At 42.0% G+C, this 21,168-nt stretch overlaps 1 protein-coding gene and 1 long non-coding RNA gene across 2 annotated transcripts in view; one reads left to right on the forward strand and one right to left on the reverse strand.

The window, feature by feature from the left end:
* Positions 1-21,168, reverse strand: part of LOC134549686 (uncharacterized) — a 24,222-nt gene continuing 3,054 nt past the window's right edge. The window contains exons 2-6 of the long non-coding RNA XR_010080152.1: positions 8,528-8,648; positions 6,069-6,266; positions 3,420-3,500; positions 1,567-1,695; positions 1-1,388 (exon numbers count right to left, since the gene is read on the reverse strand). This is a non-coding gene — a long non-coding RNA (uncharacterized LOC134549686). The remainder of the gene's footprint in view (positions 1,389-1,566; positions 1,696-3,419; positions 3,501-6,068; positions 6,267-8,527; positions 8,649-21,168) is intronic.
* The window catches only part of LOC134549681 (killer cell lectin-like receptor subfamily F member 1), an 11,241-nt gene continuing 10,330 nt past the window's right edge, over positions 20,258-21,168 (forward strand). The window contains exon 1 of the mRNA XM_063395522.1: positions 20,258-20,668. Within this exon, the coding sequence (XP_063251592.1) occupies positions 20,587-20,668 (82 nt within the window). The 5' untranslated portion in view covers positions 20,258-20,586. The remainder of the gene's footprint in view (positions 20,669-21,168) is intronic.

Here is a 21,168-nt window from a genome sequence, read left to right on the forward strand (position 1 = left end):
TTTCTGGCTTTTTGAGTTTTATGTGCTACATTTTTATCTTGAAGAGTGAAGAGGGGAAGGCAAGGGTAAGTCTGAAAAAAAAAGAGGATAAGTAGCAAGATCTATAAAATAGGTGTGCCATAAATGGGCTACCCCACAAAAACTGACACTCATACAAATACTAAATGTTATTTTTCCTCCAGTCTGACTAACAGAAGACTGGAGGCAAACTAACCAGCCAAACACCAGCAAAAGTGCTTTACTGAACCCCTTTACTGACTTCTGTGCATATATATATTATAAAGATGGGGTACATTCCAAACAGCAGTAACAGCTAAAGTACAGGTAAGTTTAGAAATAAGAAATATTCTAGAAATATTTGCTATACAGACTCCTCCTACTTAGGATCTGCAAACCCTCTGCAGCCTGCTGTGAAGTTACAATGGACAAGATCCAAAGATAATATAAAAATAGACAATAAGGTTATGATTACAAACAAATGCATCTGAACTTCAGGTGCCTCAGTTCCAGTAGAGGACTCAGTTTTAACTTGAGCTATGGGAAACAAACAAACAAACAAACCAAACCAAACCAAACCAAACAAAAAAAAACCCCAAAAAACCAAACCAAAACAAACAAACAAACAAACAAAACAAAACAAAACAAAACAAAACAAAAAAAAAAAACAAAACACAAAACCAACAAAAAACCCAAAAAAACCAAACCCTATTTAAAAAAAAAATCAATTACTGGCCCAAGACAGAAACAGTATATTGGGAGATGCTCTTCTGGACAAGTGGAACAGAATAATTTTATTCAAGCCAACGAGGAGCTGAAACAATGAGGAGACTTCTCTACATTTAAACATTTAGTTTCTTGAACCTTCAATATCCCTTTCATACAAATCCAACTAAGGCTGTCAGAAGAAGAAAAATCAAGTCCAAGCCAAGGCCTTATAAAAAAGCTCAGTGCAACCTTACACATTCCCTGTTTTGTCCATGAGTTTTTGCAGTTGCATATAATCCAAAAGCTTATCTGTATTGTAAATCAGTGCAGAATCAAGTCAGATGTGAATTAAAAGTATGTCTCCACCTGGTCATTTTGGTTGTCTAAGCAAGGCCCAAATCCACCTTTTGATGCAGGAACTTGAGCCCATGTCTTGATACATGCACTGATATAGTTGGTTGGTTGCTGGTATTACAGGATTAAGAAAATTCCAAATAAAATTAATATATGTCTTGTCCACGTATGGAGAGGTTAGAGGTTTAGCAGACATCTGGGATGACATAACTGGAGAGTGATCAGACTCTTGGCATGTCTTCATTTTGTCTCTTCAGCCAAGATGATGTAAAATAAAACAAGCACTATGTCCCGTTTCATTGAAGCAGAACGTTCCTGTACTGACTTATCTGGAAATAAAGGAGACAAAAGCTGCTTTAATTAGAGAACCTCACTGAAGCTCAACCTGCTGTGAGTGTTACCGTGGCTGCCTAGAAATACCAGCCTTTGGTTGGGAGCTTCCCTGCACCTCCTGTGCTGAATGCCAAGGTCCTGTGTGGAAACCCAGCCGGGCTGGGCAGGGCTTACCCTGCGTGGCAGAGGGTCAGTGGCTGTGACATTTCACTGCCACCAGGATGACCATGAGGAGCAGAACCACCGCGCAGAAGAGCAGGGCGAAGACAACGTAGCACCAGGGGAACTCCTCCGAGCAGGTCACTGCCAAAGGGACAAGGGACAGGGCTGTCACCGCGGGCAGAAGCAGGGCAACTTTTATTCTGAGTTATGGGAGTATGAAAAATCACTGGCCCTCCTGCTATAGATACAGCACCTGAGCACCTATGAAAGTTTAGATGTTTATTTTAACTATAAAAATCACACTTTCAGGGTCAGAAGAAACCTTGTCCCGGCCAGTCCTGAATTTTATCACCACAGCCATTGAGAAGAAACCCACAAATACAACCTCTTGCCCTCAGTGGCAGAACACAACTTTGGCAGCACTGCTGTGCCAGTGTTTTGCTGTGTGCACACACTGCACTGCCAGTGCTTCCCACTCTGGAATATGCCCTGCCTTTTCCTTGGAAAATGGCTCGCAGTGGTTGTTCTAGCCTGAGTTCATTGTCTGAGGTTACACAACTGAAGACCTTCAAGGAAAGCTTGAAGGTCAAATTCGGGCTTTAAAAAAATATTTTATATGGTAATTTGCAATTCTAGAGACTCTTCTCAGATTTCCATAATTTTTAAGCACAACAAAGACACACTTGTTTAACTGGTCTTTTAATCCCTGCCTCCATCATTTTCTCCTCCACCTTTAATCCTGACTAGCATCACTGTGTTCATTTGATCTCCATTCCTTAACACTTTCCATTTAAACTGCTCCCCAATCTAAATAAGAATCAGAACAAACATTCAGCTTTTGTGGTTTTAAAGAGGTTCCAGTTAAGAATGTGAAGGGACGGAGCTCTCCTAGTAGCATTTATCCATATGTAGAGCATATATGGATGTTGATATTCCTTGAACAAAATTCTAAAAACCTGGACAGTGTAGGTAGAATCAAAGAAAGGAAGGGAGGAATTGACAACTGGGATGTAAAAGGGAGCCAAAAAGCAGACAGGTCAGTGGCCCTATATCAAAACTGCATTACTGGCACCTTCCAAGCCTGGATTCACTGGGATAAAATCAGAGGGCATTTCAGTGACGCCAGTAAATTAGTTTTGTCTTTGTAACAGAGTCTCCACCTGGCCCACTCCCTTGTCTTCCTGCCACTTTTAGTCCGAAAAACCATCTGAAGCTTTCAGTTTCTTTTTCCTTGTTGTGAGGCCAAATTAAACCCCAATGGAAATGTTTGTTTGCACTAGTATTTCCCACAGCTAACATTTTTTCCATACATATATCAATTGCCCTTATGCATCATACTAATGCAATATTCTCTTCATTTTCACCTCATACACAAGAGTCAAAACTTATATCCAATATACTATTTCACTCTGCAGAACAAAATTTTCTTTCAGGGCTGGTTACACGGTTTGAGACAGTTTAAAGTATCTTAAAATTTTAACTTAGGAAAAGACAGACACAATTTTTCTGGAACTGTCAAAAAGCTGTTCAGAATTTTTGCTTTTTGGCTATTACTTTCCAAAAGTAACTCAGTTTTGCTTTAAATATTATTGTTGGCCTATTCATTCACCCAAAATTCATTTGGAAGTGAATAGCAAAGCATAGAAATTGTTGCTAAAATAAACAGAAGAGTTTTCAAGTGCCTCCACTTCAAAATGAATTTTAAGCATGTTCTGAGCATCCTTCAAGAGTGGGGAGCAGGGGAAAATGGATTGAAATCACCTGCAGCAAAGAGAAAAAGTGACTCTCTCTCATACTCTGGAAAAACATCGTGTTTGGCTGCTGAAATATGAGAAATCGTGAAATGTCCTGCGGTGTTGCCATACCTGAATGTGTAATTTCGGATGTGCTGTCAGGGGGGTCAGATCTCCATCTCCTATTCACCACAGCATATGTGATTGGATCACCTGGAGGGACAAAAAGGGCTCAAAGTACCAGAAGAGTTCCTGCAACAATGGTTCTTCAGTGCATTATTCCACATAAATAAATTAATTTTAAAAATGTTATTCATTATTAATTTTAGACAATTTTACAAATCCTTCTAGGTGACTCTCAGTTACTATACACTGAACTACTCTATTATAAACTCTGTTTTTTCCTTGTCATTCTATATCTTACACACACATTTATCTATTCCGTCAATCTTTAAGCAGAAGTTAATCACTGGTAACTTTTCTTGGCCAAATTAGGGGTTTTATTTCTGTTTACTTCTTAATAAATCACAAGCAGGGCTGTGACACTCATGATCACAACCATTATAAAAAGTACTTCAACCTGTGTTACAAGATTTTTGCAACCAACAGAGAGCATAAAAAGTATTGTCAGGGTGGGCTTCCCCAAAGGTGTGGGATGTCACTGACCCCAGCAGATTTTGGTAGGTGTGGCAGGAGGAAGGAAGGAAGGAGCTGTATTTTTATATCAACTGCAACAAACCACAACCTCCAGGGTTGCCCGCTTTGCATGTTTGGCCTCATTCCCCAGGAGCTACTTTCAAAAATTTGTTCACTGATAGTGTATGAAGATTTTTTTTTTGCCTGAAGAAAAGCAGTCTTCTGAAGGTGCCAGAGCTGCTGAGATCAACCTTAAATTTACAAAAAATATTGACTCCAACCCATTCTCAGAACTAAGCATCTTTCACAGGCAAGAGCCAAGTGGTCAGAACAACTTAACAGCATCTGGCAGAAGATGAGGGCTCAGTTTCCTGCACTTGTGCTCCTAAGTACAAAAGCGATGGAGCACACAAAGAAATCGAAGATGAAGATTGTAAGAATGTATAGATAGGATTTTATATCTGTAAGAACATGAAAAAATATTAGTTATATAGATAAGTGATTTTTTTCTGGACACACTGGTGCTATTTATAGGTGCCAAATTGAAGATTGTTTTAAAGTATTTCTTTGTGAAAGATATTACAATCAGCCTGTGGAAGTCCTTGCATTAGGATGCCATTTAAGTAAAGCATTTATTGGGACACCAACAGATTCAGAGAAGTGACAAGAATATAGATATTGCAATTCAAAATATTTTTTAAAAAATATTATGACAGGCTAAATGCCATGCTGGCATACTCTAAAGCATAAGAAAATAATTTTGTGTGAAATTTGGTTACTTAAGTAACCAAATTGGCCATTAGAATTTTTTAGATTCTGAATTTCCAAGCACCTTATATTGGCAAATTTCAAAAGTATGATCTTGGTTTAGGGGGTTCACAGAATAACATATACAGGAATTTCTAAGCATGATTCACTGAAGTGAATTAAAACCTGTGTGAAAGAACTTAAAACTATAACACATAGTTAGAAAATATAAACTAGAAATTTAAGGGGCAGGGGAGGAAGAAAATAAAAATAGATGGAACAGACTTTTGTACTCTCCAAGTTTGAGACATTTTCACAATGAGTTGTACTGGGCATGAGGATGCATCTCCAATAAATCCTTAGGGGACAGTTCTACTCTGGAATTCCAAGGATTGTCCTGTCAGTGCACCTCTTCTGCAGAGAACTGATCGGGTAATTTAAGGGGCAAACTGAGTTAACAATGAAAGACAAAGATTTCATACCTGTACAGATGCTTTTCGTACTCTGTTCCAATGAGTGAATATACATATGTAATTTTTAAGAATAAGTATTGCTTTACTGGCATACTCAGAACATATTATTCTTTCCTATTGGAACCTCTGAATATTTCAATTTAAAATAAAATTTCCATGCTCAAATGTCTTACAACAAGCAAAGATCTATTTTTTGATCAGAACTGAAAAGTAAAACTTGATACTTCCGTTTTAAAACCATGAATAATTTCCTGCCTAAGTCCATTATTAGCTATAATTTTCACATTATTTTTTAAAATTTTTTAAGCAATGCAGATTTATAGTTGAAGGCATTAGTAGTATAAGAATTTTCAAAATTATAGAAAGTTCTATTAAATCTTGACTTGCATTTTTCTCAACACTTAGAAGAGAAAGAAAGATGGACAGAGAAAGAGAAAGAGAGAGAGAAAAAAAACAGAGAAGGAAAAAAGAGAATAGAAACAGACCTATCACTTTAGAACTTAAAAATATTTCTGGTGTCTAAGAAAGTGAATCAAATTAAAATACAAAATGTAAGTGGACTGCAGGAGAGAGAAATCCATTCAATGAACTTCAGCTGTCAAGGAGTTTCCAATAATCTGTATAAAGACCTTCAATTCTGAACATGAATGTGTTTCAGAAAGATCCTATTTCAGCCATCTTATTGAAAGCCAGGATGGGATTTTAATCTTCACTTTTGCTAGAATTCAGCATTCATTCTATCAATAAACACGGATTTGCCACACCAGTAGATATATAAAATAACCAGAGTTGGGTATTAGTAGTTACAAAAGGCTTTCCACATAACTTCAGTGCTTGTGAACCATTTAAGAAAGAGTAGAAGTTTTAAGAATGTGTCAATGAGCAAAGAAAAATAAGTAATATTATGAGAAACATTTTTCTTTACCTGTATCTGAAGCTTCTGAAGTAAAATTCACTCTTTCCTTGGGCGACACCTTGGCATAGAGGACCTCACTTGCCATTTTGAAAAGCTGTTTTCAGGTCTCAGGTCTGCCATCAAAATGGACTCGCTGAAGGAAACACAGCCCCTATTTCTGACCTCCTCCTATCACACCACATTAGGTCAAAACAAGTGTTTAGATGTCTGCAAAACGGAAGGAAACCAGAACCTTGTTTTTCAAATGTTAATTCTCACCTTGTAGCTTTTGGTGAACAATTTTTAATTCTTACTCCCTTCTCGTGGTGTATGTTCTATTAAAAACGGATCAATTTTGTCATGAACTGTGACTTTCAACACACACATAGTTTTCATTTAGAACCTGAGCTGGCAACATGCTGAGTGGGTTCATATTCTCTTCAACTGGACATTAAAGTGTGTTTCAACAGAAAACTCAGTTCAGGATTATTAGATTGCTCGTTTTGTGATTATTAGATTGCTTTGGTTTGTGATTATCACATCACTTCCTTCTAAACTTCCACAGTTCAGGGTTGAAACCAGGAAGCAATGATATGGGGAGGAACAGAAAGAATATCTGATATTGCTGAAAAAACTAATTTAAATATTTTTGAAAATATGTTTTTCTGATTTTTTTTAACATTTCATACAGAATAAAATTATTTTTAGAAGTCTGATTTAAAAATGTTTTATAAGGCCCACTTGCTTTTTCTTGTTGGATTTTCCTCCCCATAGAAATTTCTAAATTCTGGAGTATTTTTTCTAAATATTTGGGGCTTCTGGTAAGTTAGAATGACACCAAAACTTTGAATTCTTCTCACAGAGGAATTCCTGCTCTTCAACCAGCTCTATACCACATGTTAATCCTCATATCCCTGGGGCACTATTGATTTCAGAATTAAACCAGGGCTGAGTCTGACCTATGCTTCCTTTGCCTGTCGATTTTCAGATTTTCTCAACAATGGCAGAAAACAGGATTCTCTGGAGCTGTCATGGTGGTCAGCCAAGGAGTGCAACATTTTGCCCTCTTGGGACCAGCCACAGAAGAAGGATGAACACTTTGGCATTTTCATCTTATATCACTGGGATGTTTTGAGAATGGGCCTTCACAATCCTGGTAACTAAAAGGTTCTGCATTACTCATGGAATGGTTTGGGTTAGAATAGATTTTAAAGATTGTGAAATTCCAACCCCTCTGCCGTGGGCAGGGACATCTTCCACCAGACCAAGCAGCTACAGGTCCTGTCCAACCTGGCCTTGAGGGATGGGGCAGCCACAGCTTCTCTGGGCAACCTGTGCCAGGGTCCCACCACCCTCACAGGGAACAATTTCTTCCTCACATCCAACCTAAACCTTCTCTCTGTCTCTTTGAAGGACATTCATTGTCCCTTGTGCTGTCACTCCAGGCCCTTGTCAAGAGTCTCTCTCCATCTTTCCTGTGGGTTCCCTTCAGGCACTGCAAGGCCACAGTGAGGTCACCCCAAAGCCTTCTCCTCTGCAGGCTGAACAATCCCAATTCCCTCAGCCTTTCCTCCCAGCAGAGCTGCTCCATCCCTCTGATGCCCTTGGTGTCCCTGCTCTGCTCTGGCTGCAGCAGCTCCCTGTCCCTCCTGTGCTGGGCCCAGGGCTGGCTGCAGCCCTGCAGGGGGGCCCTCACAGAGTGGAGAAGAACCTCAATGTCCTCTTCTTTCATGGAAAGGAGGGCAGCAAAGAGAGAAAGTGATACTCTGCCATACTCTGGAAAAATGTGCTCTGTGGCTGCTGAGATAGGATGAGAAAATGCGAAGTGTCCCACAGTGCTGCAGTACCTGACTGACCTTTCAGGAGACAGTGGGAGGACTGTGGAGGTTCCAGCTGGAAAACAGAGGTTTGTCAACAGCTGAGATTTAGGCATCTAGGTGGGTGAGCAGATTATGGGGTTAAAGCAAATTCAAGGCTGCATGGAATCAATCCCAGGATGATTTGGGTTGGAAAAGCCTTTAAAGAACATCTAATTCCAGCCCACTTCCAGTTCCAACATCATTCCCGTTCTAATTCCAGCATCTTCCCCTTCCCTTAGCAGGCAGGTAATGGTTCAGTAGAAAAAGACATTTTTTTCCTTGAGATTGCATTCAAGATGTTCTGGGGAAGATTCTTTAACAAAGTAACATGAGGAAGGGATTTGTGTGAGTAATTAGGCACTAAACTGTCCTCAGTGCCAGTAATTCAAAGCCAGATTAAATCGATTTTATATATAAGATGTACCTGTTGTTAGATGGATATTCAAGGATTTGGAATAAGTTTTTTTTCCTTCCTACATTAATCCTTTGCATTTGAATCACACAAAATAGACACTAGATGTCTCTACTTCACCATAAAATGTATCAGAATTTCTATTCCATTTAAACTGACGGAAATTTGAAGTGCTTATGTAGCCTTTTCTTCAGAAGCATGAGTTACATAACACTGACCTGTTTGATTTCTTGAGTCCTGCAGATAAACCTGCTCTGTCCCAGCACCAAAAGCTCTTCCATAGCTCCCAATTAAAGGAAATCTTCTGGTTTAGACTAAAAATCCCAGCGTTTTCCCTCCCTGAAATAGATAATAGCAGGTTGTTATTACTGCACTGGGCAGAGTAGGAAGGGGAAAACCTTTCTTTACTTCATGGTTGTGAACTCTTTGCTATAGAGAATAAATTAATGTAATTCATATCCAAAACAAGCACATTTATGGATATAAATCTCCATGGATATAGGCCACTGTTTCACTTTAAGTTTTCAGCTTTTGAGTATAAACCCAGGAGCTGACTAAAGCTGAACAAGCAGAATAAAAGCCACTGAGAATAGTATTAAGTAAAATTTCTTTTTCCTCCCTTTTTTCCCTCCTTTTAAGCAATCTGTATGAGCTGGCAGACGCAAACTTAGTATCCCTGGATAATAAATACTGTATTTTCAGGAGGGTGGAGGCCTTCCCATCTGATGGTTAACCACCTTTTCCTTTATATGTTTTCCTAGAAGGAGTATAGAAAAATACTTCAAATTCAAGAGTACTGGATGCTGTACCTGCAAGATTTCCTCTGATAACCTTATTTCAAATATTTGAAAATCTTCCTGAGTCTGAGCAGATCAATCTACAATGTGTATCATAAACACATAGACAATAACAACAAGGATGTGGCGCTGGGTTGAAATTAATAATCATTTGTCTACTGCCAAAAAGTAATGCAGTATTTTATGCACAATGTTCAAAAAACCCCTTGATCTTAAAGATTTTATGACGTTATTAAGATAAACTCTGAATGGTTGTCAAATCCCACTGGAAGCATTGATACTTCAGGCATATTTCCTGTAAAAATAAGTTCATGAAATTTTGGACAGATTACCTGGAAGTTCTAGTACTGCAGCAAACATCATATTCTTGCAGGAAACATCATAGCAGTTTGTTTTTATTCTTTATACCATGCTGTCCTAGTTTGAATATGGATTTAAAAAGCTAAACTACTGAATTCTGGTCCATCCCTTGCACAGCTGACCTGAACTGTCATTTACAAGTTTCTTTTTGATTGCATAACTGCATAATTTTGAACTAGTATTATCTGCATATTAAGGAATGAAAAGATAGGTAAATTATAATTGTACAATGAATAAAGTCCCCTATTTTTTGTGGTGTTTTTCTGTTTCCATCAGTTAAAGCCTGACTGGCCCCAATAGCTCACAAGACAAGGGTGATGGGTGTTCCATTAATGACAAGAAACACTGGAGGGGGACCTGCTGAGAAAATCCTGAAGGTCCCACTGATACCAACTTCACACCCAGGAATGTCCACAGCCAACTGCCCTAAAGGTTATCCCTGCTTTACTCTGGTGCAGCTGAAACAAGAGCTCATGCTCTGCATTTCAAGAGCTGTGTGGGTGGTTTATGACTTACGTAAACAATTAATTTTGATGCAAACAGAATGCTGAGAGGAATGCAGTGAGTCTCAGACTTACAATGTGGAAAGCTCCCTCCCTGAGTCCCTGGGAAGAGGCTCTTGGAGAGAGGAGGAGTTGTAAGGCAATTTGGGGCTTTCAGCTGTTGTACCTTGGATGTTCCCTCTGGGATTCGGAGACAGAAAGACAGCCAAAAACTGTCTTGAATAAACTGCACTTAAGCACAACTACGGATTTTGGGTTGTGTTTTTCTGGGCCAAACTGAGCTATTTCCTGTTACCAAAGACCTTCCCCATGCTGGCATTTTTCAGGGACCATTTTTATCGTTACAGGAAAGGCTTCACTTGAGCCCAGCAGCTTTCAGGCAGCACAAGCAGCTGTTTGGCCATGAGTGATATTTGCACACACTGTCATTCTGCTTGAAATTGCTGCTCAGGATCAGGTGCTGAGGATGCAGAATACTGCTAACAGAAAGCTACAAAGGGAGGGAATTATGCAACAGTGGCTGAGACAGCAGCAGTGACACATTCACACAAGCCCATGTTAAACATCAAACATTTCAATAACTGATTGAAATGTTTCTAAAGGGAGATGGGAAGGTCTAAATGCCTGGTCATGCATGATTCCTTGAAGTCCAGCAGAATTGTCATTATTCCTACAAGTTGCATAAGAACTCATCAAACAGACCCCTTCTTGCAAGCACCCCATTTCAGCTATTTTCCAGCCATGCAAGGTAAACCTAAAAAATAGAACACACTTCTCAGAGATATCAATCTTAAAGCCCACAGTCATTCAAATTAACTCCTTAGTTGCCAATTATTTCTTTTCAGAGGTTGTTGGACATAATCTTATTCCTGCTGGCTCTAACAGAAAATTCTCTACAAGCTTGGTTATAGGGATCTACTGTGTCCAGAGGTTTTAGGGTGCAGAAACTGCAGTGACTGCACTGCCCAGAAATGCTGCCCACAAACTGAGGTTTTCATGTTCTCAAACCCAACAGGGTGAACCTCACAGCCCTCCTGACCAGGCAGGTCTCCAGGACTCCCAGCCCCTCTCATTCACAGAGGGGAAGGGGAGCTGGTGAAGTAGAAGCTGTCTCATGGGTATCACCACAGCACCACAGCTGGGCTGCCCCATGGCAGCACACACTGATGGTGGCTGCAGGGGCAGGGTACTGACAAAAGCTGCAGCAGCTTTTTTTCCCCTGTGTCAGGGCAGTTTGCACCCACAGACACCTCCCTTCCTTCCCTTGTTAACCCCAACACCCCTGAGGATTCCTGGAGGATCCCCTGACAATCCTCTGGGGTGGTGGTGGGGGGAGGTCATGTAACATTTAGTGCAGCAACAAATACGTGTGAGAACTGTGCCTGAGGTCTCACATTCCAACTTCCTATCCCATTTGTAAGGATTCCTCCTGCAAAAAAAGAGAGCACCAACTGGAAATAAATGGCAGGCTAAAGAACTTGTGCTGACTGACACGGAAGGTGCTGCAAATGGAAAGTCTGAGTATAGAGAAGAGGTGGGTATTTGTCAAAAGTATAATTTGTCGATTATACTTTTAGCTCCACTCTCAGGGCTTCACCTCTGACTTTATACCAATGGATGTGCCATCGAGCCTTCATACAGTTGGAAGGCCATGGATGAGACAGGCAGGGCTCACCTCAGCCCTGGCAAGGAGAGAAGAGAGGCTGCCCATGTGTAGAAGTTACCTCCACTTCCTGCAGCAACTATTTTCATATTACTCAGAGGCTTAAAGGTTGCTGAAACCACAGTACCACTTGCTGGTGGCTCAAATCAGGTCGTCCAAGAGCTTCCTCACCCTCTATTTACATTCTTTTTCTTAAAATCATCTATGAGTAAGAGGTGGCTGTAGAATGGGGACCTATTTCCCAGGAAGAAAGCTTTAGAAAGAGGTGGTTAGGAAATGAGCCTGTGTGCACCTCTGGGGATCTGCACGGGACAGGGACCTGTTGGGATGGGTCTGCAGGAGGTCACAGAGATGCTCTGAAGACTGGAGCATCTCTCCTACAAGGACAAGCTGAAACAATTGGGGCTGCTCAGCCTGGAGAAGAGAAGCTGTGGAGATCTCAGAGCTGGACACCTTCCAGTGCCTAAAGGAGGTCTGTAAGAAAGCTGGAGAAGCAAAGTTAGTGACAGGACAAGGGAAAATGGCTTTAAACTGAAAGGGAGTTGATTTGGGTTGGCTTTCAGGAAGAAATTGTTCCCTGTGAGGGTGGTGAGGCCCTGGCACAGGGTGCCCAGAGCAGCTGTGGCTGCCCCATCCCTGGCAGTGTCCAAGGCCAGGCTGGATGAGCTCTGAGCAACCTGGGATAGTGGAAGGTGTCCCTGCCCAGGATAGAGGAGTGGAACAAGATGATCTTGAAGGTCCCTTCCAACACAAACCATTCCATGATTCTACAACATAACACATTGTTCCAGGCTGCTCTGCGGAAGGCAAAATTAGAATGGAAGTCGCAGGAAAAATACAAAGGCAGAGTACAGGGTGGAAAAAGAGGGTGCTAGCTTTGTGACCACAGTGCTACCAGCTAAGAATGGTTTTGAACTTGTGAACATCCATAGCCTGGTAAGAGCTTCCATGGGAACTAGAGTAAAGTGAAAGACTTGCAAAATTTCATTCCGCTTATTTGTGTTTTGACTGTGTGAGAGCATCTACATTCTATTAAAGCACCTTTAGTGTCCTTTGATCTGTATCATAAAACCTCTAGGCAGTTTCCTGCTTCTTTAGATGGTGCCAAAGCCACTTACAGGAATCTGGATCTTCATTTACATGAAACATCTTTGAAGTGGAATTTTGAGAAGCGGGGTTTTATTATACATTGCACTGTAAGGATGTTCACAGAAGTCAATGTTACACATGACAGAATTAAACAGGTTGATTTTCCCAACATATCTGAATGATAATGAGCCACTGAGACCTGCTAAAATCATGGTTGCTTTTAGGCATGTAAAGAGATTTCTCAGACATAAAGCCCAAACATTGCAAAAAGTGTTCACCAGCTACGTGATCAGAAACTCTGAGTCCTTGTGGTTCAGGATTTCCTTGGTTCAGGATTTTCACAGCATTTCTGTATTTTATGGGCAGCATCACTGACCTAACAGGATATTCTAACATTTAGGAATTGGATGCTTCCTAGCTAGAAGAACAAAACAGGATGTGAAAAGGAACAATGCATTTCCACATTGTGCTAACTGCTGCCAATTTAAGATCATCTGCAAACTTACTTAGTACCCCTTCCAGTCCTGTGTCCAGGTCATTTACAAAGATTTGGAAGAGAACAGGGCCAAGAATGGAGCCCTGTGGAACCCCACTAGTGACAGGTTGCCAGCCTGATAGAAATTACCGTTCTCTCATTTTGCTTCCTTTCAACACCCACCTTTCTGTAGGTTTGCTTCTTGCTGTTCTTGCCTGGTTGCTTATCTCTGCCATTATTCACTGGATGTATCATCTCAGTTGAAGGAATATGAATATCCTTCTGAAATACAGGAAAATCCCAGTGGTTTTTCCTTGGATTCACAATACCACCTGGCCAAGAAAGGATTTGCATTTCTCAGAATTGCTCTTTTTTTATTCAGTTAAAGCATGTGCTGGACTTCACAGAAGAAAAGGAAGTGATATAGCATTTTATATATGCGTGTGAGTGGCTTTGAAGTTTTCTTTCTGGTGAAATAAAACCTGAAGCATGAAATGTGCTTGAGTAACAAGAAGCAGGATGAAGAATGAAGTCAGTTCTTTGAATGTGCAGAAGAGGAACAAGGTTTGTGATCTTTAAAAACATTGCACACCATCTGCAGGCACACACCTACTCAGAAAATTCCAGGGGAACATTAGGCTTAAATGTAAACATGCCTATGTTTCCCTGGATTGCTCCCCCTTGGAACCTTCATCCTTCTGTTGAGACAGTGCTCTGGATTTCCAAGGCTTGGCACTGTCTCTGACCTTCATCCTTGAAATGTTGGTATCAATTTCTGCTGCCAGCCTGTGAACAGCCTTGAGCTTACCTTGGATGGAGATGAGAGGGGTGTTACTCTTTCAGACTAAAAGGCTGGTTTTTCTTTCCCTGGGTGGACTTTCTGCTATCTTTCTGTGTCATGACATGAAAATATTTTCACTTCTACTCCAGACTTTCAAAAACTGATTTGAGAATGTAAAGGGGATTTGGTGCAAGTGAAACAAATTATTATAATATTTGAACAGCTTATTTAGCAGGTGCCTGACTTTTAAAACTGGTTTGTTTTAAACTGTTCAGGAGGATAATTCACTTAGGAAGAAAATAAGAGGAAAAGGTCATGGGTCATCACAAAAGATGAATCACTTATCAATTACCATCACGCAGAAAACAGACTTGACTTAGGGAAAGTTAAATAGTTTTGCAAATTAAAATAGATTTGGACAGTGAGAAATACAGACAAAAAGATTCAAGCAACACCTTGCTCCTGCTCCTTCCTCAATTTCACTGCTTCGTTCCTGGCTTCACTCCCCTCCTCAGCTACCACCCCAGAGGGACAGGGGGATGGGGCAATGGGGTCAGTCCAGAACAGCTCCTCCCTGCTTCTCCTTGACCCCACACTGTTCCCCTTCTCCAGGGCTGATTGTCCATGGACTGCACTGCCATGATTTAGCACCACTAGACACTCTGTCAACACATTAAAGGTGAAGCCAGGATGTAATCCTGACCCCCAAAACATCCTGGTTGAACCTTGCTGAATCTGACAGCAGATAAAAATCATTATAACCATTTCAGAAGGGGAAACAAAACCCCACAACCCACCCCCCCCCCACCAACCACAAACAAATAAACAATAAAAACAAATAAACCAAACCAAAACAAAAAGCCCCCACAACTTTCCACTGAACCATCTAGAAATATTCTAGACAAAGCACTTAAAAGATCACCAAGAGCTGGCTAGAATGCTCACTTCGCTTTTCTGGAAAAGACCTTGCCTGTGAATTTCAAAATTAACAAATCTTTGCTGTTACAAAAAGCCCAGGCTTGTCCTTTTGAAGTGCAACTGAAATACTGCAAACTGCAAGGTTTTAACAGAGCTGCTTCCGTAGTCCCAGGCCTCACAAATCTCCATTTAAAAAATGTCATTAGGCTGCTCAAGTAAACAGAACAAAGCAGAACTAAGGATCAATACATACATTTAAATGTCCTTTCCACCTATTTAATGAGTCAAATGCACACCATCTTTTGGTAAAGTAAGAAGCAAATTGCAGAATCTGAAAAAAACCCAGAAATTAAGCCAGCTGATCTTAATGTAAGCTAAATGAAATTAAGTCCACCAATGCAGTAAGAGGGGCCTGGGCGGCTCAGATCTATTCTCCCTGCAGGAAGGAGTGTGTGTGCCTTGAAGGAGTGCTTTTGATGACTGTGAGATTGCACAGGAGAAAGTGCAGTGTTAGAACTACCTGTTAGAAGGGTCTGGAGTTTGTCAGAGAGAGACAGAGGAAAAGGGAGAGAGAAAGAGTTCACTTGTCTAATTTACATAGCACAGTTTCTTTCCTAGTCCTGCTACTGCATGGCTTCAGTCCAAAGCACAAGGGCCATCTGCTGCCCCCTTCTTGTTCAGCACACTTAGGATCGCACTTGGAACCCTTGGGCTGGAAGGGTCCTTAGAGATCATCTCAGTTTTAGTGGTTTTAATAGGTTTTGGGGGATTTTCTCTCTCTCTCTCTGTATGTGTGTGTATTGTTGTTGTTTGGTTTTGCTTTTTGTTTGGTCGGTTTGTCTTCACTTTCATTTGTTTGCAGGAACAACATCTAAGGCAAATTTAAGAGTAACTGAAATTAACACTGTAAGACAGTAACTTACTGTCCCCTAAGCTCTTTTCAACAGCTTCTGGAGATTTTGTCAAAAGCATCAGGAGCAGCAAGGGACAAAGATTTGTGCTGGAAGGCTTTAAAGCTTCTCTTGCTAAACATTATTTCTTTGAAGTGTGCTAGGGAAGATCCTCTCAGATCATAAAATTCTAATACATGATCTTACTGCTCACTCTGACTCATTCTTTGTTGCTCAAACTAGATTCTTATATCAAACTTTTCCTAACTCCCCCTCCAATGCAAACATCATAATTTAGGGGCTGTGTCATCTGCATTGTTACACTAATCTGTTCTGAGGCCAATGTGATAAGAGTTTTTGAATCTTGAAATTACCAAGAGAAATTCATTCATAGTTACATTTCTGCCTCCTGGGGGAAAATGTGAAGATGTCATGTACTTGTAAAGAAATAAGACTAGAGAACACTGGAAGTTTTGTGGAAAGGAGTGCTCTTTGTTCTTCATTCCTGCCATTGGCTATTAATTTTAATAACTTCTAGAAGCACTGTAAGCTGTGTGTGCTTACTAGCACCATTTGCCCATTCAATAGACAGAATTTATAGGTGGTCCTGCTTTTACAACAGCATTGCTTCCAAAGAAGAAAGAAAGCAGAAAAAAAGCAGAAAGAAATTTCTTACCCAAAAGCACTTTGACATAAAATAAATGCATTGATGGCTAAGGGATTTCTAACTCTACATGGGTGTCTGTTTCCGGAGAGAGCTCTGGAATACACGGGAAGAAAGGAGCTGATGACTCTGGATTCAGGTTTTACAGTTTCTGAAGCAACAACCCCAAACCCATGAGGTGTCAGCACTGAGCCCGGCCTGCTGCCGTGGTTAACCCCATCAGCCCCGCAGAGCCTCTCGCTGCTCACACCTGGGCATGGGGAGGAGAACACAGCAGTGGAAGCCTGTGAGCTGAGATAACACTAATCAATAAAGCAAAAGTTGCACACACAAGAAGAGCCAAAAGAAGGGGTTAACTTCACGAGATATAGGCTTACCTGGGGGCAGGGGCCCAATCCCGGACGGGGAATGGGGGTTTGACTGTATTTGTCAAAGATTTTAAACCAATTGAGAACCAGAGACATGACCTATTTGGAATGATGCCGTTGCTATCCTGATTTCCATATCCTGCCTCCCACGGTCTCAGGTTTATGGTTTCTGCATGAGCTACCTGAGCTAAGCTTTATCCATCTCAGCTGGCTCAGCTGCTGCAGCTTCCCCTGAGCAGCAGGTGCTGGGCCATCTCCAGGAGAGCAGGGCTCCATCACACAGAACTGTGACTCGGGAAACACCAGCACTGCAGACATCCCCTGTGTTCCCCCTTGGCCCAGCTGTAAATACTGATCATGATGCCATATGGGACACCCCTTTGGTCAGCTGTCCCAGCTGTGTCCCCTCGCAGCTCCTGTGCAGCCTGCTGGCTGCTGGGCTGGGGTGAGAAGCAGAAGAGGTGCTGTGCAATCACTGCTCAGCGATAGCTGCAACACCTCTGTGTCACCCACGCTGCTCCCGCCACAAATCCGTGGTAGCTGCTGTGAGTGAAATGAGCTCTGTCCCAGCCCAAACCAGCACACCTTCAGAAAAGGCTTTTGTGCTGAGGGACAGAAGGGCTGAGCAGGGTTCTAGCCCCTGCCCCTGGCCTGCTGATGGCTCAGCAAGTCCTTTTATTTTTGCCTTTCCAGGTACATCCTGGAACTGATGCTCTTCCTTGCTAAGTGCTCTCAGACCCACAGGTTAAAGTGATACCCAAACCCCAGACTTCTTCAGACATGAGGGTGAGAGACAGGAGCTCTTCTAGGCCTGAAGCAAGGCAGGCTGTGTATTGCAGGATAGAGCACAGCAGGGAAGGACTAACAAAACAGACAAATAAATTTTAGCCTGTGAGTTTAAAAGTTTGACATCTTTTCCTGCTGCAGTGTGGGATAACCACGCACAGACATTCCTTTATGGCAATAGGTGTCTTTGTTTCAGCCCTAGCTCTGATCATGCCTTCTGGGTGCTGCTTTTGCACCTCATCACACAAACAGGCTCTGCTGTGACACAGCAGAGGCTTAGAATTGAAACCTAAACTGGACATCTACTCACGAGACTCCCTCAGTTCAGCCTGGAAGCCTCTGTGTTGCAGCTCAGCCTTTGGGACCTGCATTTATTGTCAGACCAGCAGTTTGAATTCTTTCAAATGTGCGTTATGAGGCAGCTGGAGTCCTGGGCTGAGCTGCCTGTTCTGTGGCAGGAGGGGCTGAATTCTGCTTTGCTAGATTCTGCTTTGCAGCCCACGTTGCTGTTTTCAGTCTGCCTTTGCCTCCACACGCGATGAAGGCGATGCTGTCACACCCACAAGAAGAGGTGACATCTGCCGTTGTCACCGCGTTTGTTCTGTGCTTGGCTGGTAACTGTGCTAGCACCAGAACATCACTCAGTGACATCACTCAGGCTTTGCATTTGGAGGGGGGAGTCTGTGTGCACCCAGGAGCACGTCAGGATGGGGAACGACAGGAGCTCGCTTCCCTTTGCCTACCCCCACGGTGCCCCTGAAGCTCCAGGCTGTCAAGCTCTACATGATGTGCAGAGAAATCCCATACAACAATCCCACCATCTTTCAGTGCAGGTGCTGCAAGAGAGCCTGGGCCCTCAGATATCTCCACGTTCTGCCAAAAAGTCTGAAAATTCAAGGCTAAAACACCACTCCCCCCTCCCCAGACATAGAGATGTTTGATACACAGCCCCTGGTATTTTAGGGACCTCACAGGGTTCTGTAAGATCTGCAGATTAATCCACATTCATTTCCTGGGAGGAAAGAAGAGGCTGAGACGAGGCTCTACCTGGAGAACCCAAAAGACACAAGATGAGGGTGGATCATGCTATAAACAACCCAGATTACAGCTTGTGAAGAAGCAGCTGAGGGAGCTGGGGGGGCTCAGCTTGGAGAAAAGGAGGCTCAAGGGGACCTTCTGGCACTGCACAAGTCCCTGACAGGAGGGGGCAGCCAGGGGATGTCAGGCTCTGCTCCCAGGAAACAGGGACAGGATGAGAGAAAAAGGCTTCAAACTGTGCATTGTTACCTGTGATGGTTGTGACCTGTTTAGGAGGCATTCACATGAGAAAAGACTGCTGGAGTGGGTGTGCAGTGATGGAAAGAGACTGAGGGTTCAAACGGCCTGTTTGGCCTTCTTACTCTCCTTTATGGCCCAAAGTTTTAAAAAAACAAAACACCCAAATAAGGAAATTGGGTTTGGTTCAGGGTTGGGTTTGGGTTATTATTTTCTTTTTTTCCATTTCAGAGCCTAACTATCCTGCTGTAAAGGATGCTGAGAAGTTCAGGGGAAAACTGATTCAGAGGACAAAGTTCTGTTTCATGTGAGGCCTGGTGATATGGCTGCCATGTAGGTGTCTGTGAAACAAACCTTATCAGGCTCCAGCTCACAGTATCGATTTATCGTTTATTATCAGATAATAACCCCATAATGATTTAGATACGTTGCTTATAAATCACTCTCAGGTACTTCTGACTAATCTGTTCCATGACTATCAAAGCTGCTTTTTTTCTTTCCCCCTCCCAAACCTTTTTGGTTTTGCACTTAACACCATTACCAGCGTTTAACATCATAAGGGAAAAGATCAGTAATGTAAGATCACAGCCCCAAACTTTGTTTTTTTTCAGGTGCCTTTGAATGTAATAAAAACCCGCAAACAGCCTGTATAAACATTATTTTTAACATGCCCACGTAGGTTTGCAGATCTTTTCTGTATTCAATTTGGAGGGAATTTTGTAAGTGGGAATAAGGCACGAAACCAAGAGCATAGCTCTTAGCAGGAAATGTCATGCACAGGACTCGTGTCTGAGTGTTGTAAATGTATTTTTAGGTTTTAGAAGGTGTTTGTGTTCCAGTTAAAATCTGTGTGGCTTCCCCCTGACCTGAAATAGAGGACAAAACCACTGTCATCAAAATAGCCTGCAGCAAACATGTGGGTAATGAAAAAGGAATTTAAGGTAATAAAGGCAACTCAGGTTTTCCATCTGTGGAGTTGTTGGCTCAAGCAGGGAATAGTTCAAGCAATGTAGGAACAGCAGCTCCTTGTAACTGCTATTACAGTAAAGTATGGAAACATTCCTGTGAGAAGCACTGATCATATTTTTTACAATTTTTTTTGAGTTCATGTTAATGTATCATCAATATCACCTAAATTCAACCATTAAAGTAAAACCATGAAAGTGCTTCATGGGTGGAGCAGGTTAGAATTTGAGTTATATTTTTGAAGTGGCGTGGTTGCAGTTACATTAACCCCAAAACATCTTACACTGATATGTGTACTCCTTGTTCATCTCTCTTTCAGGTGGATGGGATGTGTAAATCATACACAGAAGCACAAAACAGCCACTGCACAAATTGTATTCTCTTTTCTCCTGAGAACCAGCAAACCTTTCAGCAAACCTGTGTAAGTCCATTTCTGGGCATTCCTTAGAGAATTCCCTCTGCTTTGACCAACAAGATTTTTTCTCATAAATTAGTGAAAATGATTTAATCTTCATTTTCTCCTGTATTCTGAAGGGCAAGCAGAGACAGAATGGTGGCTGAAAACAGGCTTTGAAGCTGCACTGAAAGAAGTAACTTAGTGACTTCCTTTTTCGTGTTTCTCAGCCTTCCTCAGAGCCATAGCACGGCATGTGAGCGTTCTGGAGGCAGGCAGAGCTGAGACAGGATGCAAATGACTGTGCTCAAGCTGCTCTTTCCATAGCTCCGAGGGCCAGGCTCACGGATGGCAGGGGACGTCACCTACGCGGCCGTGGCGATGCTGCCGAGGGAAAGGCCACACGCTCCTTCAGGGACATCAAACCCAGGTAAAACATCTTAGGCACGCACTGTTTGCTCTCCTGTGCTCTCTGCTCTTTCTCTCTCATATTTTAAATTGGGTGAACCTAGAAGAATGCCATAGGATGCTGCACGGGAAGGGCGAGGAGTTGGAATAGTGGACGAGATCCTGCCAGGATAAACCAGCCAAGCTGCTCCCAAATCTGAACCACCAAGGAGCACAGCTCAGGTCTGGTGCCAGGCTTTAAGTAACAGAATGAGAAAGAAAAAGTGTTCATTGGTTGAATAATGAGCATGATATTTCTTTTTAAATGAGTAACATGATCAAGACAATGCTCCACTGAGTTACTACCTAGACCACAAATCCGATCAATGTTTTTGTTTGTGGAAAAGGAGCAGTAAATTAACCAGTAAATCAGGAAACTGGTAGCAGTCAAAAATGCAGTCACTGTCACTGAAGGAAGGAGACTGAATGTCCCCTAAAAACTTCCTGCTCTTTCTCTTTAATTTTCCAGTGGCGATTTTCCAG

This window comes from Prinia subflava, chromosome 4 (genome assembly GCF_021018805.1).
Source record: "Prinia subflava isolate CZ2003 ecotype Zambia chromosome 4, Cam_Psub_1.2, whole genome shotgun sequence".
Taxonomy (NCBI): Eukaryota; Metazoa; Chordata; class Aves; order Passeriformes; family Cisticolidae; genus Prinia; species Prinia subflava.